Here is a 25415-nt window from a genome sequence, read left to right as displayed (position 1 = left end):
AAAAAAAAAAAAAACTTTTACCTGGAGTTGCCCAAGTTTGGCTTTAGTGTGAGGTATTACTGCACTGTATTCACTTCAGTTTATTCGTAATGCAGTGTAAAAGAGCGTGTTTGTGCTAGTTCATCACTGAGATTTCTACCCTCAAGAGTCAACTAGTTTTCCTAACTGAGACGTGCAGGAGGAAGTGTAGCGGAAAGTGTTATTGTGTGCGAGTGTGTGTCCTGTTGATAATTTTGTACTGCATTAAGCACTCTACAGTAACGGCATTAATAATGCAGCATTCAACAGTCACATGTGTGAATGTAGGCCAGGTACAAAGAAGAGAGAGTGCACAAACTCAACCAAAGCACCATCACACACTCATACAACACACACACACACCCACACACACACTCTCTCTCTCTCTCTCTCATCTGTACCTCAGGAGCGATGTAGTCGGGTGTACCACAGAAAGTCTTGGTGGTGACTCCGTCCAGCATGTTTTCTTTACACATGCCAAAGTCTGCTATCTTAATGTGGCCCTCAAAGTCCAGCATCACATTGTCCAGCTTCAGGTCTCTGCAATGAAAAGTTAAAGGGGCATTACAGTCAATTTGTGACCCTACACGGACCAAGCAGGCTCCTTCATTCACCTTCATTCCTCTGCTCACTACATGTGATCTCTCAGACACCACTGATCACGATTTTGATAAAGCTGATGCACTGCCAACAAAAAAAAAAAAAAAGGACTCATATGCCCGAGAGCAAGTGTTTTAATTATGTGTCAAAAGGGGGTCTGCATCTTTCATGAGGCCATAAGGTTTTGTATTATATGAATCATAGCTGGCACTATGATTGTTTCAGTATCATTCACTACGAAGCCTAACTGTGGTGTATAATTCATATATTAACATAGTTTGGTACGGATATGTGTTTCTCAATCTTTGTTGTGTCATGAGACCTTAAATAAAAAAAAAAAAAAAAAAAAAATAGCACACTCATGATGCCTGTGTTATAGCATGCAAACACCAACCGAAAAATTTCAGCTCGTTTCAATTGGTTAACTATCAGAGGAAGCCTATACAAGACAAAAAAAAAACAAAAACAAAATGAAACAAACAAAAAATATTACTTATAAGAAAACTGGAAGAAGTAGAAATGATAGTAAATCTGTCAAGTGGGAAAAGTTTTTTTGTCCCATAAATAATTTTGCGACCCCTGAAAATTATCTTGCGAACTGCTATGTTGTGGAGGTTACCTGTAAATGATGCCCTTTACATGCAGGAAGAAAAGACCAATGGCTATCTCCGCTGCATAGAACCTGCACACACACACACACACACACACACACACACACACACACACACACACACACACACAAACAGAGAAAGAAACAAACAACAGTAATTAGAGAGAGAAGTAGAGAGAAAGAGCAGGAGGAAAGAAGAAAGAGATGATGTGTGTGTGTGTGTGTGTGTGTGTGTGTGTGTGTGTGTGTGTGTCAACGTAAAGGTCAGTGCTGTCTCTTCTAGGCCAGAGACCAGTTGATAAGATCAACAGGAAGAGCCTGGACACACTGACCATGGCCTGTGTGTGTGTGTGTGTGTGTGTGTGTGTGTGTGTGTGTGTGTGTGTGTGTATACATGCACAACCTGTGCCTCTCAAGTGATGTAAAGTGCATCCATAATATGTCAGGATGCATTTTAAAAAGAGCAGGGAGTGGTATAGGATACGTGGAGCGTGTCTGAGCATGTCAAGTGTTTTAGAGGCCTGATCTGTAATCCCAACGGAAAGCGGAGCTGCAGCAAGAAGTCTGTTCACAGGTTTCAGGTCCAGAGCTCTGCAGCATGTTTCTCAGGTGCAATATCAATATTCATCCATTCTCATGCAACAAACAATTCAGTTCAATTCAATTCAGTTCTCTTTAGTTCAGTTCATTGCATTTGATCATTTTTCCTTACCACCAGATCCAGAAAACACGAATACAAAGAAATAAATATACATAAAAAAAAAAAAAAAAAAAAACAGTAAACAAGTACACAGGACAACAACATAAGAGTCCTAAATTAACTCCCATTGCTTTTACCTCTTGGAAAAAAGTGATTTTCCAAACTCCACGTTGGAACCTCCATGCTGATTGTGTTGAATTGTGACAGACATGGACGCCCGCAAGAGGGGTGAAAACAGCCGATGTGTCCACTGACAGCAAATGGCTCGTTAATGAGAGTCAGTGACTGTAGCTCGTTAGCAGCTAATGTTAGCCAGGCTTGCTACAGCTAGAGATCATCACTGCTAGTGCTAGGCCTGTTCATCAAATTAAAAGAATACACTGCTATAAATCTCTACTGTCTCAATATAAAGACTACAGAGAATGCTGGTTTGACACTGAACTTGTTTCTGAGTAAAGATCCAGTCAGTGAAAAATTTTGCTTGTCGTTGACTGTGTTGTCCTCCATTTGTTATGACCTCATATATAGGTACTTCGGCAAATTTGGAGCTTTCAGATCTTGCAACTTACTGGTGAGTTGCACTTTTTCTGATTCGAATTTTGATTTCAATGGAAAATAGTACACAATATTGTGTGGAGAGGGAGATGTTCATGAGACACAGTCTGGGGGAGCACAGAAACCTCATGCATAAAAAGAGACACAGTATTGATGCTGGAGAGGCTTTGAATCAGTGGAAAAAAGTGAAGTTGGACAAAGCAGATGAAGCATTCTTCTTACTCGACTGATGAGTTAGCCTGAAAGCTAGTCTCGCTCTGTTTTTTGTGTCCCTATATTGAGTTGTAAATTCTTGTGCATGATATGTCAGTGATTAGTTACCTAAAACAGCTGTAACTTACTTTGTCAGTCAAATAAAGGGGCAGAGTTTCCTCTCCAATCCGAATGTAAGCATTGCAGCCTTGTAAACGTTAAAAATTAGGAACATGCAAGCATCTCTGAATGTATTCAACGTAGTCACTGGGATCTAACAACACACCCCAAGTCTGTAAGAGCAAAACCATGAAGATAAACAAATGCACCTTGTTTACATGGAAAACTGTTGTTCAACTTTAAGTAGATCAGCATTCGAATGAACAGCATTCACACTGGCCCCTAACCACCCTCTAATGAATAAATTAAGCAGAGTTTAGCAAGTTGATGGCACTGGAGATAAAAGAGTTCCTCGCCCTGTTACATTTGCCCTTCGGCAGTCTAAACCTTCTGCCAGAGGGAGGGAACTCTAATTCCCTATAAAGGAGATGAAGGGCCAACTTCAGTACAGCTCTGGCTTTCCTGAAAACCTGCTTGTCAAAGATATCAAGCAGCCGGTTCAGCTTGACACCAGCGATCTTGCCAGTCGCTTTAATTATATTCTGCAGTTTTGGAGGTGTTTCACCACACACTGAAACCCCTCAGTGCTGCCGGATTACTTTCATTTTGTTAATGTTCTTCAGTGCAACAATAAATTCAGCCGAGGGAACGCCATGTTTCGCCCCCAGGCTGTGCTGGGCTTGCTCATCCATCACGCATCCAGTCACATCAGACAACAACTTGACAGCTTATTTAACATGAATTAAAAAAGAAAGAAAGAAAGAAAGAAAGCATTATCAAGCTGTAAAGTGCCTATTTACACTCGTATTGTCTATAAATACTGGAACAAAACGTGCCTGGGATTGGTCTTCAGAGGTACAATGGCAGAAGAAATAGCTTATTTTTCAGTCCACAAACACTTCTCTGTGTGAGAGTGCATGCATACAATTGTGTGTGTGTGTGTGTGTGTGTGTATACTCACACAGCATGGGGTTCTTTGAACTTGCCGACCTGCTGAATCTGATACATGAGATCTCCACCGTTGATGTACTCCATGACAAAATATAGCCGGTCCTGCAGAGAAAGAGTGAGAGAGAGAGAGAGAGAGAGAGAGAGAGAGTAAATACTCATAAAAGGGGGCACGAGGTGGCCGGGGAGACAAATAGGGTTTTGGGCAAAAATAAGAGACTGATTGTGTAGGAGGCAGACAGAGTAGATGATGGGCCAAATGAAAGTAAATGAAAGGGGAAGGTTTAGAGAGAGGGAGAAAATGACAAAGAAGACAAAGACATTTCGGGGCTACAAAAGTGGAAGATGGGTCAAGCAAGAGGCAATTTACAGAGCAGAGGGTTTGAGGTGAGGAGGAGGAGGAGGGTGGGAGATCAAGGAAAAGGGATAAAGAGTAGAGAGAGAAACAGAAAGAGGAGTTTGGGTTGTTGTCTGTCCGTCCAATCAGTTTTAAACTGAAGGAGAGCCGAATGATTCCTTTCCATTATCTGCAGGAATTGCCAATATCATACAATATGTGTAGAGGAATTGTGTGTGTGTGGTGTGTGTGCACTGTAGAAAATATTGTGTCACAGCATGTGGTGTGAGCTCATTATATGTGTGTCCATAAGTGTGTCTGTGTTTGTGTTGTTATAATTAGCTGCTAAGTATATGTGTGTGCATGCAGTATGTGTGTGTGTGTGTGTGTGTGTGTTTCTGTATGCCTATATGAGCATATGTTAGTTATAATTGCCTGCTACATCTAGTAGTTGAGAAAGCCTTCCTGCTGAGGATTAACATACTCAACACTGCATTTGCGTGTGTGTGTGTGTGTGTGTGTGTGTGTGTGTGTGTGTGTGTGTGTGTGTGTAGGTTAAGGAAAGTCAAGTTTATTAGTTTCGCCAAGTCTTAAAGGGTTTTGTAATTATGAAACAAGAAATGGAAACACTGATGGATGGATGGATGTATTTAGCATGTGGATCTAATTTGCAGTTTAAGAGCCGGGTGAATGAGCTATATTCACTGTTGACTCATCTCCTGGGTAATATGGTTTTTACATCGCAGGAGGAGTATGAGTCAAGTATGACTCAAGCCGGTGTTTTCCAGCTGTGAGCCGATACACCGGCGCTGCGGCAGCACTGCGGCTGACCTCTGATAAATATAATGTGAATATACTGTATAGGAGGCTGTGGGGTGTGTGAGTGTATCTAGGGGAGATCTGCAGAGAGACAAAATCCAGTTATCTAAAATAGTGTGGAAAGTTGTGGATGCGCGTGTGTTCTGACATTGAACAGATGTTGATACTGGACACACCAACGCACCGACACTATTGAGTGTTTTTCTCCAAAATGAATGAAGAGGATCTGGCCCAGCCAGCAACACTATCTAGCAGCGACCCAAAGCTGAGCAAATGTTTTGAAGAATGCACAATAACATACTTCGACGCTGGCAAACCGCGACCGTATCACTACGCAGCAGCGCTACAGTCCATATTCATTCACATAGTGTACGTCGTGTGTTTACAGATAGCAAATGGATATGAGGCGTAGAGTCGCCGCCCAGAATTGTGTTGTCTAGCCAGATCCACATCATTCATTTTGAGAAGAGAAGAACACTTTGGATGAAGCGCTCGTTCTCTCCACAGGGAAGGAGCTGATGGGTCAAACTTGAAGGATCTATTACTCTTTTATGGAGCAGCAAAATATGAGTAAGAGCCCAAACTATTACTAACAGCACTAAAATATAGATATCAGAAGCTTCTATGAAAATGAAGTGCAGAAACAATAGCCTACATCAATACATGGGGCTACAGAATCAATACAGTATTGTGAAAAATAATATTGTGACAATCAGCTGTATAATTTTTTTGTGCACAGTTATCATGTATCATGGACAAAGAAGCAAATTTGTGGCAATGATGCAACCGTTATCAAAATGTACCAATTTCACTGTCTACACGATGAGAAGAAAACTGTGCTAAAAACACACTTTCCATAACTGAATTAATAGCGATCATTATGCATTTTTTTCTGTTCTAATATGATAATGTGGGAATCTGAGTTGCACTTATTTGAGTTAGTGTTGAACCTGCAGTCATGTGTGTAAACTAAAGTGTGGGAGTACTGAACACAAAAGATGTGTGCGTGTGTATGTTTATCACACACACACACACACACACACACACACACACACACACACACCCTTGTCTCCTACCCACCATGGTCTGGAAGCAGGAGTGCAGCTGCGTTAAGAAGGGAGGCTTTCCTTGCAGTGCTAACACTCTCTTCTCCACCATGGTGCACTCCACATCGTCGTCCTGGATGACCACGTCCTTCTTCAGGATCTTTATGGCATACAGCTCTTCTGTGCCTTTACGCTCAGCCAGCATCACCTGGGGGGAGAGAGAGAGAGAGAGAGATAGAAAGAGAGAGGGAGAGAGAGAGAGAGAGAGAGAGGGGAGGAGAGACAGTAGAGAGACAGGAGAAAGGAAAGGGGAGGACAGAGGGAAACCGAGGTTAATTCATCTTTATTCACAGTTTTTATGGCATTAAGCTCCTCCGTCTCTTTTACAGCCTGCCAACATCACCTTGGAAGAAAGAGAGAGAGAGGGGGAGAGGAATGAAGAGAAGGAAAGAGGGAGGGATGGGAAAGAAAAACAAAGAGAGGAGGAAGGGACAAAAGAAAGGAGAGGGGTTGATACAGAGAAGAATATTTTGTCATTTACCATCGAGATATTTCATAGCACGTGACTCCTCAGTCTCTTTCACACTTACACTAAGACATCATGTACTGTAGGAAGGAAAAATGAAAGAAGAGAGTGAGAGGGAGGGAGAGATCAACTTTCGATATCATTTACGACACGTCACTTAAAAGAAGCGCCTTGAGAAGGGAGACAGAGTGAAGGACGAAGGACAGAGAACAGAGGGAGAGAAAGGAAGAGGGAGCAGGGAGGAAAATGGAGAAATCAATTTGTCCTTGCTCAGGATCTTTATGGCATGCAGCTCTTGTCTCCTTATACTTACAAGCTGAAATTGCCTAGGAAGAAAGAGAGGAGGGGAAGAAGTGGAGGAAAGGGGGGGAGAGATAGACGGGATAAGGAGAGAGACAGGGAGTGAAATTTGTGGATCTTTGAAGGGAGGGTAGAGGGAACGAGAGATTAAATCATCTTTTTTTCATGATTTTTATGGCATGCGGCCCCTACATGTCGTCAAACCCTGCAACTATAACCTGGGGAAATGGAGAGTCAGAGGGAGAGAGAGAGAGAAAGAGAGAGACAGGGCAAGAGACAGATAGAGAGAGATATTAATTAATCTTTCCTCAAGATGGCATGCAGCTCCTCTTCACCTGACTTTGCTGAGGAAGAAAGCGAGGAGGAAAGGAGGGAAAGGCGGAAGGGCAAGGGACAGGGACAAAGTTGTTCAGCTGAGTAAAACTGAGGGAGATTATTTTGTCGTTCTTGAAGGCATTTACGGTGTGCAGCTCCGCTTTGCCCTTCACTAATGTGGGGAGAGGGGGGGTTGGGGCAGTAAAAAGTGATACAAGCTAAGGTAGAGAGAGAGAGAGAGAGAGAGAGAGAAAGGAAGAGGGGATTATTTCACATTCCAGGATCTTTGGGGTGCACGGCAGGGGAGAAGATAAAGCAAGGTAGACAGGCGAACAGGGAGGGATTAAAAAAGTGGAGGCAAAATTGAAGGAGGAGGAGGACAGAGGGTTTAGGATGGACTGAGAGAGAGAAAGAGAGAGAGAGAAAGAGAGTGAGTGAGAGAGAGGGGAGAGAGAAAGAGAGATTGGCAGCAGTCAAGCAATTCAGAAGCATATTTCTTTTAATCGAGAAATCTGGGAACACATCTGCTTGCAATCATGCCTGCAGGACACACACACACACACACACACACACACACACACACATTTGCAGATGCACACACAGCGCGGGTGGTAGCTTCACACTTATCATCTGTGGGTGCTGTTTCCCTGGAGATGGACTAGGCGGATGCCAAGAACTCACACACTATGACATCACTGCCTCTGTGAGAGAGAGAGAGAGTGTGTGTGTGTGTGTGTGTGTGTGTGTGTGTGTGTGTGTGTGTGTGTGTGTGTGTGCGCGCGCGCGCTGCCTACTGCAGTTTAAATTTCTTTTGGCCAAGGTCAGAAACATGCTACTTACAGTTTCTGGGATAAACTCTCTCTTCTCTCTTACTCACCTGGTCCTTTTCAACTCTCATCTTGAGTCTCCAATTCCCTCTTTTTCTCTTTCCTTATCCATTTCCTCTCTTTTAATTCTATCCCTCTCTCCTCCTCTTTTCTCTCATATTTTCTTTCCTGGCTTCAAATAACAGGCCAAACTGGGATGGAATCTCAGCTCACAGGCTGTCAAATAAAGTAGTGCTAGAGCAATTTTTGATTAATCAATTAGTTTACTGACAATTAAAGCCGTCAGTATACTTCAACAGACATAAGACAAACCGAAAGGGGGGGTGGGGGTGGGGGGTAGTCACTTGTCTGTATAATAATGGATGAAAGCAGCACACACAACGCTGAAAACAGGTTTCCCAAAATGGCAAAATGTAAACTATAGAAACGATTAGGAGGGAGTGCAAAAAACTTTTTTATTGCAACTGCAGGTTGTTTAAGCCTTTGTGTGTGTGTGTGTGTGTGTGTTTTGTTTTGTTTTGTTTTTGCCAGCCCATATATGCTGTACCCAATGTTTTTTAATAGTTTTCATGTTTAACATGACGATATGTGGTTATCCTCTTTGTACAGGCATACTAAAAGCTTTGTGTGGCTCCTCACGGCACTGGAAGTATCAAATGAGCTACAACTCATACTCAAACACTTACAGTGTTTGATAATCGTGTAGATAGATTTGACAAGATATTAGCAACCATTTATAAGAGTAATTACTTGTCCAGCAAGGTAATTCTTCATTCAAGTTGGTGTAAAAACCAAGCAAAACTATACGTCTCTTTTAATCATAGAAGAGGGTAGTTTGGATTGGGAATATCGTCTTAGTCACATATAAGGTATAAGCACAAACATCTTACGCAATTTAAAGACACTTTATAACAAACAACCATTACTAATTAAAAACTACCAACTATGTTTTGCACAATGACATACAGGTTATATACAAAATGTAAACCAGTTGATGAGTAAATGGGATTACTGACCAATGCAATCAAATGAGAATGAGTGAAACTGTGAAAAGCAAAATGCATGGATGAACAGAGTTATGAACTAGTGATATGACTTGATAATATTAGAAGCAGTCAACCACCATGTACCTGAAATAACAGCACTGTCTAATGCTGGATGTTAATTTAGGAAGATTTAGAAGAATGTGAGCCAATTGTCAATTAGTGTTGCGTGCTTTATTTATCCAAAGCACCAGGAACTAAGCAAAAGTGTGCTGTAAAAATGTGTAAAATGCCTGGGGATAACTTCTTGCTGAGTTGCAGAGTGGCTGTCGACGGATTTCGCGTTAGGCTCCCTCCCTGATGGAGAATGAGACTTCAACAGAACAGAAGTTCAGATGAAAAGCAGGCTCGCTAACTCAATTTTATCCCATTTTGGGACTGCTCCGGGTGCGACTGCTTGGCCAATCAATAATGTTTAGATTATCTATCAACATCGGGTGAAGGTGAGAGACCACTGGGCTCCAAAAAGGTGAAAGAGCACCTTTTATTGGTCTCAGGCTGATGAGGAGGAATTGGGTCTATTTGATTGAATGCAGTCAATCGAATCTGTTGACCTCAACAGGAGAGGCTGCTGCACCATGTCAGCTTCCTCCAAGATGGAGTTATTCCTACTATAGACTAAATGATCAATTAATTGAAAATAATTGAGATAGTTTGAGAATTTGAAGTTGTTTTTTTTTTTTTTTTTCTGATATCTGTTAAAATTTCCAAGCCAATTCTAACAGAAATGGCTTTGGGTGAAGTATTCCTTTAAACTTATTTTTAGGGATGTACAGGAACCCAACAGAGACTTCAGCCACTGCTGTGAAGAGAAATTAATAACATTAACTTATAAATTAGTACGTTGGGATGATGTATCCCATTTTTTTTTTTTTTTTTTAATAAACTGACATTATTTGAACTTTAAAGGAATTATCAGCGCAGATGGAGTTCATTTTTGACCAGTCAGATTGCTTGGCTGAAACTAGCTGACTGACTGCATAACTTTCCTTCGCTCTACTGTCCTAAAAACAAAGGAAAAAAAAAATCCTTGAAAGCTTTATCAGGCAGGGAAGCCTGAACAGGAAGGGAGGACATGGAAAAAAAATGTTAGAACTTTATATTACATAGCTAGCATGGCAGTGTATTTGTAGTTTCCATGGGGCTAATTGAATTTAGGGACCTCAGCAAAGCGTGTTGAAAACCTTTCATCCCATCCTATTTTAAACTTTTTATAGATTTTTTTTTTTTTAATTTGCATAGAGACCAGGGAGAACTCAGTGATGGACTGAAAAAGTCACCAGCTGGGGCATGTTCTTTTTCTTTCTTTTTTCTCTTAACCTGCTCAATCACCTGCTCAATAACAAAAAAAATATAAGGTATATTACAGTATATTATTCTACATGATGGGACTGGGGCAGACTGTTAAATTACAAAGGTCCCAGGTTCAATCTCCACAACAGCTGAACAGCAACACATTCCGTCACAGTGCCCTTGGGCAAAATGCTGAACCTCCTGCTCACTCACTGGTAAATCGCTCTGGATCAGAGCATCAGCTTAATGACAAAAATGCAAATGTAAAACACATAACACTCATTATTCCACTTTCAGAAGCTATCAAGGGCGGTTCGATCACAAGTGACCTTATATCCACTTTATAAAATTCTTTGCAGTGAGAAAGAGAACTTAGTAACTCTGCTGTTTATGCCTTATAAATATTCAGGTATGATAATATAGAGAGGTTATTGGGTTTTGGACTCTACTGGGAGCACAGCACAGATGGACAAAGAGACAGAGGTATATGTGTGTGTGTGTGTGTGTGTGTGTGTGTGTGTGTGTGCAGGGGGCAGCCACAGTTCAACTGAGTTATAAATTTTAGACTTTTTCAGTTTCTGTATCTGCTCTATCTGCTAATATGCATGCTTCTGGACGGATGTGAGCGTGCATGCTTGTGTGTGTGTGTGTGTGTGTGTGTGTGTGTGTGTGTGTGTGTGTGTGAGAGAGAGAGAGAGAGAGAGAGAGAGAGAGAGCGTGCACGTGTCCCATATGGTGCCAGAGTGACTCCACGTAAATACTAACTCAAGAAAGTCGAAACAGAGAGAAAGGACGCCATCTGGCCCTAAGCTCATTTTATACAAACGCAAGGACAAGGACAAGGCAAACACACTGAGAGAAGACATAAACCCTTTTTACACCTCAGATTAAAATGCCACTGCAGGCAATAGATGCACAGGACGCTTGACGTTTGATCACATACTGTCCTGGGCATGACACATGGGAGACATTTTTGGGGGCACCTTAACCTAATAGTAGAAGATAATGTTATACACATTTTAACTACTACTCGACCTTCTTTATAGTTGAGCTCATCTGCGCGGGTGAGAACAATTCCACTGAAAACTCAGACATGGCACTGAATAAACTGCACTGAAAATGGGCATGTCAGTCGTCTCTCAAGTGAACTGCAGCAAGTTTGGTTAAGACTGAGAATGTACATGAACCAGCTACAGAAATACATGCTAAAACAAGGATTTACAATCAGTGTATCATTCATCTTCTCATATTCAACTGAGAATCCAAAATCGGAAAATGAAAAAACAAACAAACAAACAAAAAAAAACAATTAATGATTTCGTTATCTGTTTATGACTTAATTATGATTTGTTTTTCATAATTTCATTTTAATATACAGGTCCAAAATAGGAAGAGAAAAAAGAGGCCATGGGCCAAACTGACAGGCTACTGGTTACAGACAGGTTACCAAACCTCTGTCCAATAAACAAACTAGTTGTGAGTAGGGCTGCAACTATGAATATTTTCAATGCCGATTAATCTGCAGATTATTTTATCAACTAACTCAAAAATTATTTAGTCAGTAAGATTGAGAACATTAAGTTGGGATGCTACCGTTTGTTGTTTGTTCTTGATAAATGATTTAAACAACTGATCTATCTATAATTATAATCAATTAATTTTCAACCAGCTGACATCTTGATTAATTGAACAATTGTTGGAACACTTTCTGTGAGTCACTGTGTATTTTATTAACATGCCCTGGATTGCTTGTAATTGGATAAATCTGTAATTTCATGAAGCCTCTTGGACAGGATTAGAAAACAGGATTCAACACTCTATGACAACTAAGCAATAAATAAATAAGTAGGGGCTATAATTATCAAATTACTATGTCATATTGTATTATATTGTATTGTTCATATGTCTTATTCTACCGATTACCTGCCAAGGGAATGCAGATGTAAATGAGTTGCAAGCTAAATGTGGTGCAATATATGAAATGGATGAGTTTTTGTTTAATATTGTACATGGTCTCTTACAAATAATAAAAAAAATGAATTAACAAAAAATGAACAGTCAAAACATCTGTCTGAGCATCTCTGATAGAGGGGGAAAAAAGTAATTTGCTCCACAATAATCACCAACGCTGTAAAAAACCTAGACAAGCTCAGTTCGGACAGGAGTAATCCCACTGAAGATGTGATACACAAAATCACCCTGACGTCACCCTTTGAAACTAATGCTGTTCAAATAGGGCTAAAATCACCTTTCCAATGGGGGTTTGGTCAAAGAAACCCATCTGTCGCTGTGATCCAACACTAAGAGAAATTAAACAGTGGTGTATTTGGGTGTAGGCTAGCTCTGATCAGTGTTGTGAGGGTGATTCTGGCACACTTAGACTCGCTGTTAGTTCTTCTGTGTTGTGATATCATAGTCAAAGAAACACAAGTGGCAGGAGGAGCCCACTGGATTACAACCCCGGTGACACCCAGTGTGACCCACACCTCTTTCCTGTTAGCACGTTTGCTCACCCAAACAGCACAAGGGACACTCTGATCAGATCCGTGGCCTGGTGAATGTATCACCCCGCTCAGTAATAAATATTCAACCCGCGTAATAGTCCATGACTGACATCAAATCACAGTCTGGCATCTGGCACCACTAGGCAGAGTTTGACTGGGGACAGATGGTGAGGGAACAGAAATGACAGACAGCTCAACTTTCTAGGCTTGTGCTAAAAATCCTTCTCAGCTCCAAGTTTTTCAGTTATTGCCTATTATCCCCTCCTAAAAAGCATTGTTATATGGCTGAAAATAGATGCACACAATCCAGTTCCCATGAACCTAAATGGGTGGAAAATGTGACAATAATAATTACTATGATAAATGATGTTTTTTAACAGTAAAATGTGTCATAAATTACCTTTTTAATAAATATTTTTATACTCTGCTCACTGCTGACATAAGGTAAACATTATAGCAGCATAAACAAACTTTTGGCTAATGTTTTTTTTAATTATACCTTCACATTATATGTTATTTATTTCACCCTACTTGTTTTATCTCTGTGGAAGTGACTACATGTTTTGTACACATTTTGTTTGCAGAGTTAAAATTATATTTGCACCACACATAGAGCACACTACATTTATTTTGTGAAAAATAGCCTAGCTCAAGGCCCAATAACTGAGCAGCAAAAAAAAAAAAAAAAAAAACACTTGAGAATGGTTCACTGATCTTTCCAAAACCCCAAGGAGAGTTTCTAATATGTGAGCTGAGGTTCTCTGTTTATTTATTTATTTATTTTTTTATTTTTTTTAAATTTTATGTGTTTATTTGACAGGGACAATGCTCAATAAAATCCTGTGCCAGTTAAAGGTAAAAGCTCATTTTCAAACACATCCAAGCAATAAAAATGCAATTTCATCAACCTTCATAACTCAACAATATACACTCTGTATACAATATACACAACAAATGTGTATATCAAACAGTGCATGAAGGAAAATAGGCAAAACTCCCATTCCAGTCACTACATCAAGCTGATAAATAACGACTGCAAGATTGATTTTCTCTCAGCTATTTTTTGGTATCAGACCTAAAGCTCTGATAGTGGTTGGCAGCTTTGACTGTAAAAGCTGTTATACTGAATGATGTGGATTGAAATTCGATGTGACTGTCCTTTCTGGTCAATGATTGTTTTTTTTTTTTTTTTTTTTTTTTTTCTGAAAAAGTCTGGGCATGTGTGTACAAACAACACACAGACTTTTGAACGGATGCAGTGTAAAGCACCGTCTGCATTGCTGAATCCTCTCCATGTTTGTGCAGAGGTCAGATATTTCTAAAGGAGACGGCTACCAAAGTGATGACGCCCTTTAACATGTAAAAACATGAATGCATGTCAGCTGTACTGAAGCCGTGCCCAATATGTATTGCAGCTTCTTGGTCAACGTCAGAAATGTGTATGTGTGCGTTACACGTGTCCTGAAAACATGGATCAGAACTTGCAGGTGTCTGTCCTGGCATGTGTGTGTTTCTGCGTATGCGTGTGCATATATCTGTGTTATCATCACACTATAAGGGGAAAGAGTTGCAGCGGTATTGTGATGCAGATTTCCTCAGACACTGTGGTAAAAAGAGCAGCTCTGAAGATCCCAGCCTCCCACACAAAATCAGGAATGACTAAAATGAAGGCAGACACACATGAACGCCTGTGTGTGTGTGTGTGTGTGTGTGTGTGTGTGTGTGTGTGTGTGTGTGTGTGTGTGTGTGCGTGTGTGCGCGTGTGTGTGTGTGTGTGTGTGTGTGTGTGTACATTTTTTCTCCGTAAAGTCTATGTGCATGTATGTGCTCTGCGTGTATATGTGTCTCTGGATTCCTGAAAAGTCTTGACATGAACAGACTGTACTTGTGTGCATGCAGAATGTGTGCATGTGTGTGTGTGTGTGTGTGTATGTGTGCATCTGTGTGCACATGTCTCAGTGCATGCTATAAAGGGTGGTTATCTGTGTGCATGCATGCATGCGTGTGTGTGTGTGTGTGTGTGTGTGTGTGTGTTTGTGCTCTGGGTATTCCAGTAATGATCGACCCTCGACTCCTGTCTCTCCACATTGACGTCTCTGTGTCGCTTTAAATGCCTGTTACCATGGAAACAGCAGGCAGCCAGCACACAGGTCTGGTACACAGACAATGGTCTCTCTCTCTCTTTACCTCTCTCTCTTGCTCTTTACCTTGTTCTCTCTCTCTTTCTTCCTGTTTCTTTGCCTCAGTCTTCATTCATTCAGGTCTGTCTTCCCCTCCTCCCTCTCTCTCTCACACACACTGTTTCTCTCTCTCTCTGTCTTCCTCCATTCAGTCTGACCCTTTTTTACATCTCTCTCAATTCATTCATGTCAACCTTGCCATGCTCTCACATCACCTCTTCTTCTGCGCCTCATTCTCTCTCTGCTTTCATCTCACTCCCCACTCACTCACATTCACATCAACTCTTCTTCTCTTAATCCATCTCTGTCTGCCTGCACTTCATCTCCTTTATTTCTCTCTTGCGGTCCTCTCCTTAAGCTCTGAGTATGTCCTTGTGTGTGAGTGTATACGAGACACACACGCTAGGGCCTCACCTTGCCGAAGCTGCCCTTGCCCAGCACCATTAGGAAGTTGAAGTCGGAGAGCTTCATGCGATCTTGGTTGCCATTGGAGTCGAACCGGGCGGCGTTGGCCGCTGAGCCATCTGAGTGCTTGGTTGGGCCGATCTTCGCCCTCTAGACGGGGGGGAAACAGAAAAAGAGAGTGAGAATATGAAGAATTTTACATACACCTCCAACCTTCAAAGGGACTTCCAGCTGTAGGACTATTAGAAAGCGGAGTTATGTAGAGAAAGTAAACAACTTATTGGGCACTAAAACAATTGAGAAAGAGGCCTTTCTCACAGCAACCAATTTGACATGAAATAAAGTTCTGTTTCATTTAAATGTAGCAGAGTCGTTCCAGTGAGCAAACCCTGTTAGACCTAAATGGAACAGAACCTTAAAGGCAGAACGATAGGATTTTTCAGTCGCAGTTTGTAAACACAACACGCAATGTTGGGCCCTCCTCCCTGGCTAAGCTAACTGCTGGCAGTGAGCTGTTTTCTAGGATCCACATTGCCCTTCATTCCCCATGAAAGCCAAACACAGAACAAGCTTTTTCCATTTGGTGTTTCGCCTTACTATAGTTTCTTTTTTCTCGATTCTGTGTCTGCCGTTTTGGTGGCTTCCTCTTGCGTGCTATCAATCTTGCACTGCATGCTGTTATTGGCTGGGAGCTACACACCCACTGCCCAAAGGCCGACGCCCAGCAAAACAAGAAGATCTGGGCAGAGGGCAGGGTCTCTGCAGACACACACACTGCCACACTCCTCTAGAGGGTCATCAGTGAGGATTCAGTGGGGTTATTTTTGTATGAGTGTATACTTTGTAACTCAGTGATATATCACATAAGGCAGAAAACCTCTGCCCCACTGCCCTCTAGGATCATGGAGGATCATATAAGCCGAACTGACAAAAAAGCAGGCAATTTGGTTGTTGAGTCTACATGGTTCTCACTAATATTGGCCAGACTCAGTAATAAATAATGTGCTTATTGTGTGTTTTTGTCAGTTGATCATAAATTTCCTCACTTCAATCAACCTTAAAATTTATAACTCGAATGTGAACTTTTTTTTTTTTTTTTTTTTTTTTTTTTTTATATTTCGCCCTGCGATGGACTGGCGACCTGTCCTGGGTGTTTCCCTGCCTTCCGCCCAATGAGCGCTGGGATAGGCTCCAGCAACCCTTGCGACCCTAGTGAGGATAAGCGGTTTGGACAATGGATGGATGGATGGCTCTATTTCGGACACACACAAGTACGCAGACTTGAGGAAGTTTACATGGCTAATGGGTGTAATTGTATCGTTCTCGGCATCTGCCAACCCTTGCCGACCTTAACTCCCTCACATGTAATTCTTGGAGACTGGTAGCCTCTACAAGCTGCTACGTTGCATTTTGAATTGTGTCCCAATGGAAGGAGGGAAAGACCAATTGAAAAATCATAAACCATGCTATCTTTCTGCTGTTGTGCTGAGATGCTTCAAAAAACATACTTCAGCTGGTCTGTGTTTGGTGCCAAAATGATTCCACAGTTGTGTCCATTCTTCCTTAACTTGTCATTTTATATGTGTAGAACTTCATTAGTCCCCTATTTTAGTTTCTGGGGCCTAATAAAACATAAAGAGGGCATGTGACATATGTGACATGAGATTTTTCAGCAGCCTTTTTCACTGCATTTCATTTATGCGATGCAGGAACTTTACACTTACAGTTCACAGCTTTGATAACAAAGACGGCCTCCTCATGTCTCCATTCATTCATGACTATCATCACTTCCCTCCTTTTTGCCCTCAGAATCTCCCACTGACTCTGAAACTCTTTTATCTGTCTCTCTCTCAATCATTCATCTCCACCTTAGCTTTATAAACATGCCCCCCCCCCATATTGCTGCTTCTCCATTTATTCCAGTCTATCACCACTTCCCTGTCTCTCTCTTTCTCTTATTTCCTCTGTGATTCATTTCCATCTCTCTCTCAAGTTATTCATCTCTGTGTCAGCTTATTCACACCCTCTCATCCTCTCTCTGTTGGGAAAAACAGCTATTCTGTTCTTATTGTGACATTTCTCACTTTCCTACTCCATGCTTTAACTCTGAAATTATCCCAAGACATTTTGATGCATTAACAGTGTGCCTGCAGGCTCGATAAACTAAATTCTGAAACTTTTGAACACCTTCTCAGTGCCAGTTAGGATGAAATAGAACATCAATTTCACCACTGAAATAAATGTGGAAATGAAAACAACTGTATATCTGTTAGGTCTGTGTGACTGAGAAGGCTTTTCAACAGAGGCACACCAAGAAGCCTAAACAACTGAAGATATAAAACCTTATTCAAGACATATACAATAAAAACTACAGTGGATAATGCAATGAAAGAGAAAGTGAGGGAGCCGGGGCTTAAAGAAACATGTAATCTCTCAGATTTCCACCTCCTTGGGTAGAGAACATGTTCTTCTTAAAGAAAACAAGTTTTAGGATTTTGTTAGGGTTGGTCGACTTGAACCAAAACCATCTGTGTGTCCCAGGTAGATCGTCTTCTCCAGTCCTTCATGCTAATACCTTGGCATAAACTATGTTGGGTGATATAGCAGAGAATTAGCATCATACCTGCTTCCATTGTAAATGAAAACAGACTGTAATGACAGAACCTTTATAGCTATCACTGCACACTGGATGAATGCATGGTTACTCGTCTTAAATAGTACAAGATATAAACCTGGTTACATCAGCTATCATGGTATTTTTCCACGCAACACACACTTCACCGTCTTGTTGCTTTTGTCTTTCCATTCTTGGCGCAAAGTCTATCAAGGGATCTATGAGCCTTCCAGGTCTGTCAGATATGAAAAAACACAAGACGCTTATTTTTTTCTCTTTACAGCTGATTTCAATATAAGGAAAAAGGGTTAAGGACTCAATTTTGCCCACATATGCAGTTTTCATCTCCACACCAGCTTGTATCTGTGCTATTAAGTCCAGCAATTGGAAATGCAAAGACATCAGCAGAGGTGGGCGGGGCACATAAGGTGGATTTACTGAGTTAACTTAAAATGTAAGAATTTACAGGCCACATAATATACTTTTAAAATGAATTCAGATCATTTTTCTAGGTGTACAACTAAACGGTCCATCTTCTGAATTTGGGTAATACACAGATTATGCGTAAGTGTTAGCATGGAGTAGTGAAGTGAATGATCTACTGAGGACACATGGATGAGTTTGGGGTCTGTTCTCACCCTCTGAGTGTCCCAATCTCCCAAAAACCCGATATATTCCTTTAATATGCTTCTGAACTTTTCCATGTGTAGGTCTGCTTGTTTTTCGTTGCAATTATTTGTTGTGTTATCCTGAGCACACTCTTATCTGTATCTGATTGTTTGCGGGTACAGTGAGTCGGTTTCCCCAAAGGGATTATTAAAGTTTCATCTAATCTGATCTGATCTTAAACTGTTTATCCACAGAGAGGCTCTCTGCGCTTCCTTCTATCCTGTGCAGGTTGCACTCACTTCTGCTCAGGCTCGTCTTTAAATTTGACAGTGAAGCATCCTACTATATTCCCTGAAGTGGCTGTGTGTGTGTGTGTGTGTGTGTGTGTGTGTGTGTGTGTGTGTGTTTCTCTGTCTACGTATAGTATGACTTTTCTGTAAATTTTTCGCCTTGTCCATGGTTATATGTGTGTTTGTATGTTCTTTGTGTGTGTGTATGTGTGTGTATGTGTGTGTGTGATGCCACTTGTACACTTCTTGACTCGTCAATGGATAAAAGGCCCTATCTGTCTCCATATGTTCTGACACACACACACACACACACACACACACACACATACACACACACACACACACGCAGACACAGAGGAGGGGGTATTTGTGAGCAGTGGAGCATGCTGAAGGCAACACTCCTCAGACAGAGCCTTCAGAGATTAATGTTTCTTTCTCTCTCTCCTTTTTTCTGTCTTTCTCTCTCTCTCTTTCTATCTGTCTTTCTCTTTCTCTACCTCAGTCACCTCCACCTCTCCTCCCTTTCTCTCTCGCTCCACCTTCCTCTGCATTAACTACAAAACAAAACTAGAAAACTCCTGTTTCCTACACGTGTGCAGAGAAGGAGACAGAGAGAGGAAGCGAGAGATATAGACAGAAGAAAATGGAGAAAAAAGAGTTATTGTTACAAACAGAGAGGAGGAGAATGAAAATGCAAGGGAAACACAGAGAGCAAGAGAGAGAGATGCTCTGTGCCTCTGCTCTAAATGAGAATAGCCAGTTTTAGGATATTAGCTTTCTGCTCCTTAACGTCCTTTGAATAATGTTTTGAGCATGACTGCCTCTGGGTTAGTGTGTGTGTAAATGTGTGTGTGGGGGTGTGTGTGTTTGTGCACACATACATGCAACATGCATTATTTATTACTGTGACTGTCTTTTGTGTGTGTGTGTGTGTGTGTGTGTGTGTGTGTGCGAGCACGTGCGCGCGCGCGTGTGTGTGTGTGTGTGCGTGTGAGTGAGTGAGAGTATTTCTGGATGGGGTGAAATAGAGGGATGCAGGTCATGTTACACAAGTGCAATCTCTCTCTCTCTCTCTCTCTCTCTCTCTCTCTCTCTCTCTCTCTCTCTCTCTCTCTCTGTCTAGGTTCCACACATCTCTCTGATAGTTTCACCCTGGAGGTTGCATGCATGCTTGTATGTATGTGTGGCTGTGTGTGTGTGTGTGTATATGTGTGTGTGTGTGTGTGTGTGTGCGTGTGTGTGTGTGTGTGTGTGTGTGTGTGTGCGTGAGTGCATGATATCTGGCCCCTAGAGAATGTGTCTCAGTGAACGTCTGAGGACTGTGACCTTGACGAGACAAGGGGAGAGAAAAAAAGAGAACTAGAGAGAGAGTGTGTGTGAGAGAGAGAGAATAAGAGAGAGGAGGGAGAGAGAGAGAGGGGCGCACTGAAGGTGAAAAAGGAAAACTGATAAACCGAAGGACAAAAAACAGAAGAAATGGAAGGAAGGGACATAGAGTCTCCTAAATCTAATCTACATAGTGCACTGCTCATTTTATTATTGTTGTTATTACTGGCTAACCTGCTGCTAACTTGTCCCGAGTCTTTTTTCCCGTTGTCAGATAGCCAGCTTTCTGAAAAACTTTCTAAACAATGAATTGTGTGGTGGTGTCATGACATATGTAAAAATTACAGCACTACAGTAACAATGCCAATGCAAAATCAATTGGGATCCTAAGTTGTACACGAATTACTGATAGCATAAAATAGCAAAAACGTCCATGTTAGAAGGCAGGCTGGGGTGGTGGATTGGTCAGCCACAACTTTCGCTGAGTCAAGTTCCAATCAACTTAAGGGTGAGACCAGTGTTCATTTCATGTTTACATTAGCTTACATCATCAACCATGATCTTTTCCTAATCTCAACCAAGTAGTTTTGGTGCCCAAACCTAACCAAACCAAACACACGCTTTGCCATGGTGACGGCACATAATTTTAACCTGAGGTGTCAGCATGTTATTTTTCCCATTCTGTGGCAACACTACGTAATCTGCTTTTATGTTCATGTCTCGTATTTCTGTGAGATCAGGTATGTATGGGAAATCTGCTGGTATTTTATTTTATTAACACACATTAACATTTTAGTAACTGCATGGTAAGTTAATGCACGACATCTTAGTTTTCAAACTGAGGACTGTGCTACATCTTCTTATTGGGCCTCAGAAGCAGTTGGACCAAAGTGAAAAATAAAGGCATTTCAGACTGATAAAAAAAAAAAAAAAAATGTATCGACTTTTTATAAAAGAGGAAGCCCACTGTAGACACAGAAAAGGAATAGTTCTAATATGGTTCCATGAAGAACCGTCAGCTATTATACTTCATTTTGTGAATGGTTCCTCATCTTTAGAGAACTTTTTTAGTTCATCATCTCTGGTTCAATAACTTTTTTTTTCAGTGGGTCTTTGAAGCACCTTTGGGGATTGGTGGTGTGGTCTCAAGATTCAAGATTCAAGATTCAAGATTTTTTAATTGTCATTTTCACTGATACCTGCATACACAGAGAAGAACGAAAAACTGTCATCAGTGACAGTGCATTAAAAAGTCAGCAAAATAAGTTTGCTTTTTTTTCCATGGAGCTGCAGCCGCCAAACCAGGAAGTGAAGCTGTAAGTGAGGATGCTTTCCACAGTGCCTCTGTAGAATGTGATGAGATAGTGGGGAGAAATGAGGTGGGGAGGCCAGTTTTCCTGAGTCTGCGGAGGGAGTGGAGCCGCTGCTGTGCTTTCTTGACGACTGCCGTGGTGTTGGTGGATGAGGTGAGGCCATCAGCAATGTGGACACCGAGGTATTTCACACTGCTGGCCCTCTCCACAGCAGTTCCGTCGATCAGTAGGGGTGCATGCTGTTGTTTGTAAGCCCTCCTGAAGTCTATCACAACCTCTCTGGTCTTGTCCACATTGAGAGAGAGGTTGTGGTGTCTGCACCATGTTGTTAGCTGCCTCACCTCTTCCCTGTATGCAGCCTCATTGTTGTCCTTAATAAGGCCTACCACGGCCGTGTCATCTGCAAACTTGACAATGTGGTTGGTGCAGAATCTAGCTGTGCAGTCGTGGGTGAGCAGGCTGAAGAGGAGAGGACTCGTGCTCACTCTGATGGATTTTGATGTTCGGCTGCCCACCCTTACTGTTTGTTGTCACTGAGTCAAGAAGTTAAAGACCCATCAGCAGATGCTGTTGTTGATCTTTAAGAGCCGCAGTTTTTCCACCAACTGCTGAGGAATGATGGTGTTGAAGGCACTGCTAAAATCAGTGAACAGAAGCCTGGCATATGCGTTCTTCTGCTCAAGGTGAGACAGTAAGAGGTGGAGCATGGTGGAAACTGCATCCTCTGCGGCTCTGTTAGGTCTGTAGGAGAATTGTAATGGATCTAGGTCTGCAGGGAGACATTTCTTCATGTGCTGCATCACCAGTCGTTCAAAACACTCCATCACTAAAGGCGTGAGAGCCACAGGGCGAAAATCAGAGAGGCCTGCAGGGTTCAGCTTTTTCGGGACTGGAATGATGGTGGCACTCTTGAGGCAGGTGGGCACCACTGTTTGTTGGAGGGAGATGTTAAAAATGTCCGTAAACACCTCCTTCAGTTGTTCAGCACAGTCTTTCAGGACACGCCCTGGGATGTTATCAGGTCCTGCAGCCTTGCGTGGCTTGATGCTGGTAGTACCTGGTTGTCCTGTGCTGGCAGGAGAGGCTGTGTCTGTGCAGTGTGGCTGGCTTCGAAGCGTGCATAGAAGGGTCATTGTGTCATTCACAAAGTGGCTGTTCAGTCTTTCTGCATACTGTCTCTTTGCTTCTCTGATTCCTCGTGTGAGTTTACTCTTTGCCAGAGCGTATGCTGCAGGGTCCCCAGATCTGAATGCAGACATCCGTGCTTTGAGCAGTGAGCGCACCTCCCCTGTCAGCCATGGTTTCTCATTAGCACCCCTCTTGATGGTCTTGACCACTGTCACATCCTCAATGCACTTGTTTATGTAGACGATGACAGTTTCTGTGTACTCCTGCAGGCCTGTCTCAACATCGACTGTTGCTGCCTCCTTGAAAATGTCCCAGTGAGGGGTGTCAAAACAGTCCTGTAGTGCTGCAGTTGCTTCTTGTGGCCAAATTCTGACTTTACTCACTACTGATCTGTCTTGTTAAACCATGGGTCTGTAGGCTGGTGTGAGCATAACAGCTATATGGTCTGAATTACCCACATGGGGGAGGGAAGCTACAATGTGTGAGTCTTTAATGTTTGTATAAACCAGGTCTAGAGTGTTTTTTTCCCTAGTTGCCACATTTACATGTTGGTAAAATTTGGGCAGAACAGATGAAAGACTTCCTGATTGAAGTCCCCAGCTACAATGAAGAAAGCGTCTGGGTGTTCCTTCTGCTGCTCACTGATGTTGTTATACAGCTCCGACATAGCTTCCTCCATGTTAGCGCTTGGTGGTACATAGACGGCTGATATGAAAACAGCAGTCATCTCCCTTCGTAGATAGAAAGGTTGACATTTCAGAGTCAATAGCTCTATATTTTAAGAGCAGCTATTGGAAACAGAATCGTGACACCACAACCTGTTGATGTAAACAGCCGAGCCGCCTCCTCTTTGCTCACCGGTTAGCACGGCTGATCTGTCTGCTCTGTGTAGTGTGGCTGGTTTGTGAGGATTAGCGGCTAGTCAGGCTCGGACTCCTCCGCGTTTGCCCCACTTCCATGTTCTGTCACAGCGCTTACGGTGGCCCTTCCCCGGCGGAGATCCAGGTGTGCGTCTGCAGCGGCGTAGTAGGCCGAGCTCGCCCAGTACGCTCAGCAACTGTTTGTTGTAAACGGACTCAATACTGTTTTTAATGTCCAGCAGAAATTGACGTTCTTACCGCTGCACAGTTTCCTTCCACACATGGTGCACTCACAACATCCACCTCATTTACTCCATTAACACACGAAGCATTCAAAAGCACTGTCTGTTCACAGAGAGAGGCCGCTGCAAGCGTCGGTCGCGCTGCCATGTTGTCAGAAAGGTGTGCTGCTCAATGGTGTGCTGGTCTGAAAGGTTCCTTGTGAAATGAGAAATGGTTCTCCTATAGCACCACTATGAAAACTATTTTTGACTCTTGACTATTTTTATGGTTCTTTGAGGCACCGCTGAGCCATTTAAAGAAATGGTTCTTTAAAGAACCATGGTCTGAAAGGCTCTTAGTGGAAATAGAAAAGGTTCTCCTTTGACATCAAAAGGAAGAAACCTTTTCAGTCCCAGCTAGCACCTTTATTTTGCTGTGTATGGTCATAATTGTAGTCAACAGTAAGGTGTTTCTGCATAAACAAATATATTGTAGGATGGATTGGCCAAAGTGCAAATAAAGGCATTTCTATCACTATTTTCTCAGTAAAGCCTATATGAAGACATGCCTTCCTGTGGTGGGAGCTGCATTTTGGAAAAGGAGATATATAATGAGAAGATGCAGCACAGCACTAACCTCCTCAGTATGAAAGTGATCGGTGAAGTTTTGCTCTGTATGGCTCTAAATGCCACCAGATGAAGTTTTAATGAGGTCTGGGTTTGCAAAAGCGAACCTGTCCTTTAAATGTACATTCAGACAGGAATCGAGAAATTGCACTGAATTTCATCACAATATTTCAAAACCAGTTTCATTGCTTCACTTGATAAATATGCAGCGAGGTGTGACATGCTTGTATGTCGGCTGATGTGACAGTCACAGTGTTACGATTAGTGCTTTGAGCTGGCTTGACTTTTTCTTTAAGGTGAGGAATAATAACGCAGAATCTTGGAACTATGCTTTGGCATTTTAGTGTTTACTTACATTTTAATCTTTTTGTGCCAGGCAACAAATATGACCAATTTCCTAACTATTTTGTAATGATGTTAGCGTTCTAATATTCAGAATAAACCACGTGGCCATTTTGCTCCACTCCTTCTACTGACTTGAATGCATTAACACAGATGCAACTTTCTTTTCTTTGCATTCTGTCTTAACATTTTGTCCAAAAAGCACTTTGACTCATTTAACTCAGGGGGATGTGAAAGGAGTTTCAATAGTCCAAAAAATATCATGCAAAAGCAGGAACTGGCCACAGCTATACCTGTTGACTGAAAGAAACAGGACTCTACTGCCTGAACATTACAAACTCATTCTCCTGATCTTTTCTTCTTCTTCTTTTCTTTTTTCCTCCCTTTTCAAATACAAAGTTTCGAGTCAGTGCTTTCATCATGAGAGAGCACTCAGATAGGCACAGCTTTAAGGCCAACACTTATCCTTGAGCCAACACTGGCACTAAAACAGGCAGAGATGTGGAAACAAAAGCTAAATTAGCCCAGTTTGTCACTATGAACAGTGTAATCAATACATTTCTTAATGAGTCTCTGATGTTTTGTGGTTTAGAGTCATGTAAGGCGACAGTGAGACAGACGGAAGAGGACAGGAAAAAGGAAAAGAGGAGAAGCACAGAGCACGGTTAGCCTGTCCTCTGCCAAGTGTGTTAATGAGTGGGCCTACCGGTCAGCCACGCACACACACACACACACACACACACACAC

General features: G+C 42.0%; 1 protein-coding gene across 2 annotated transcripts in view; it reads right to left on the bottom strand.

The window, feature by feature from the left end:
* Positions 1-25415, bottom strand: part of LOC115363905 (protein kinase C beta type) — a 121928-nt gene that overhangs the window by 20309 nt on the left and 76204 nt on the right. For both annotated transcript variants that reach the window (XM_030058248.1, XM_030058249.1), the window contains 5 exons: positions 15348-15488; positions 5980-6153; positions 3757-3848; positions 1238-1300; positions 420-558 (listed from right to left, as the gene is read on the bottom strand). In XM_030058248.1, the coding sequence (XP_029914108.1) occupies positions 420-558; positions 1238-1300; positions 3757-3848; positions 5980-6153; positions 15348-15488 (609 nt within the window). The remainder of the gene's footprint in view (positions 1-419; positions 559-1237; positions 1301-3756; positions 3849-5979; positions 6154-15347; positions 15489-25415) is intronic.

This window comes from Myripristis murdjan, chromosome 8, assembly GCF_902150065.1.
Source record: "Myripristis murdjan chromosome 8, fMyrMur1.1, whole genome shotgun sequence".
Classification (NCBI taxonomy): Eukaryota; Metazoa; Chordata; class Actinopteri; order Holocentriformes; family Holocentridae; genus Myripristis; species Myripristis murdjan.
This window is presented reverse-complemented; position numbering and strand designations above follow the sequence as displayed.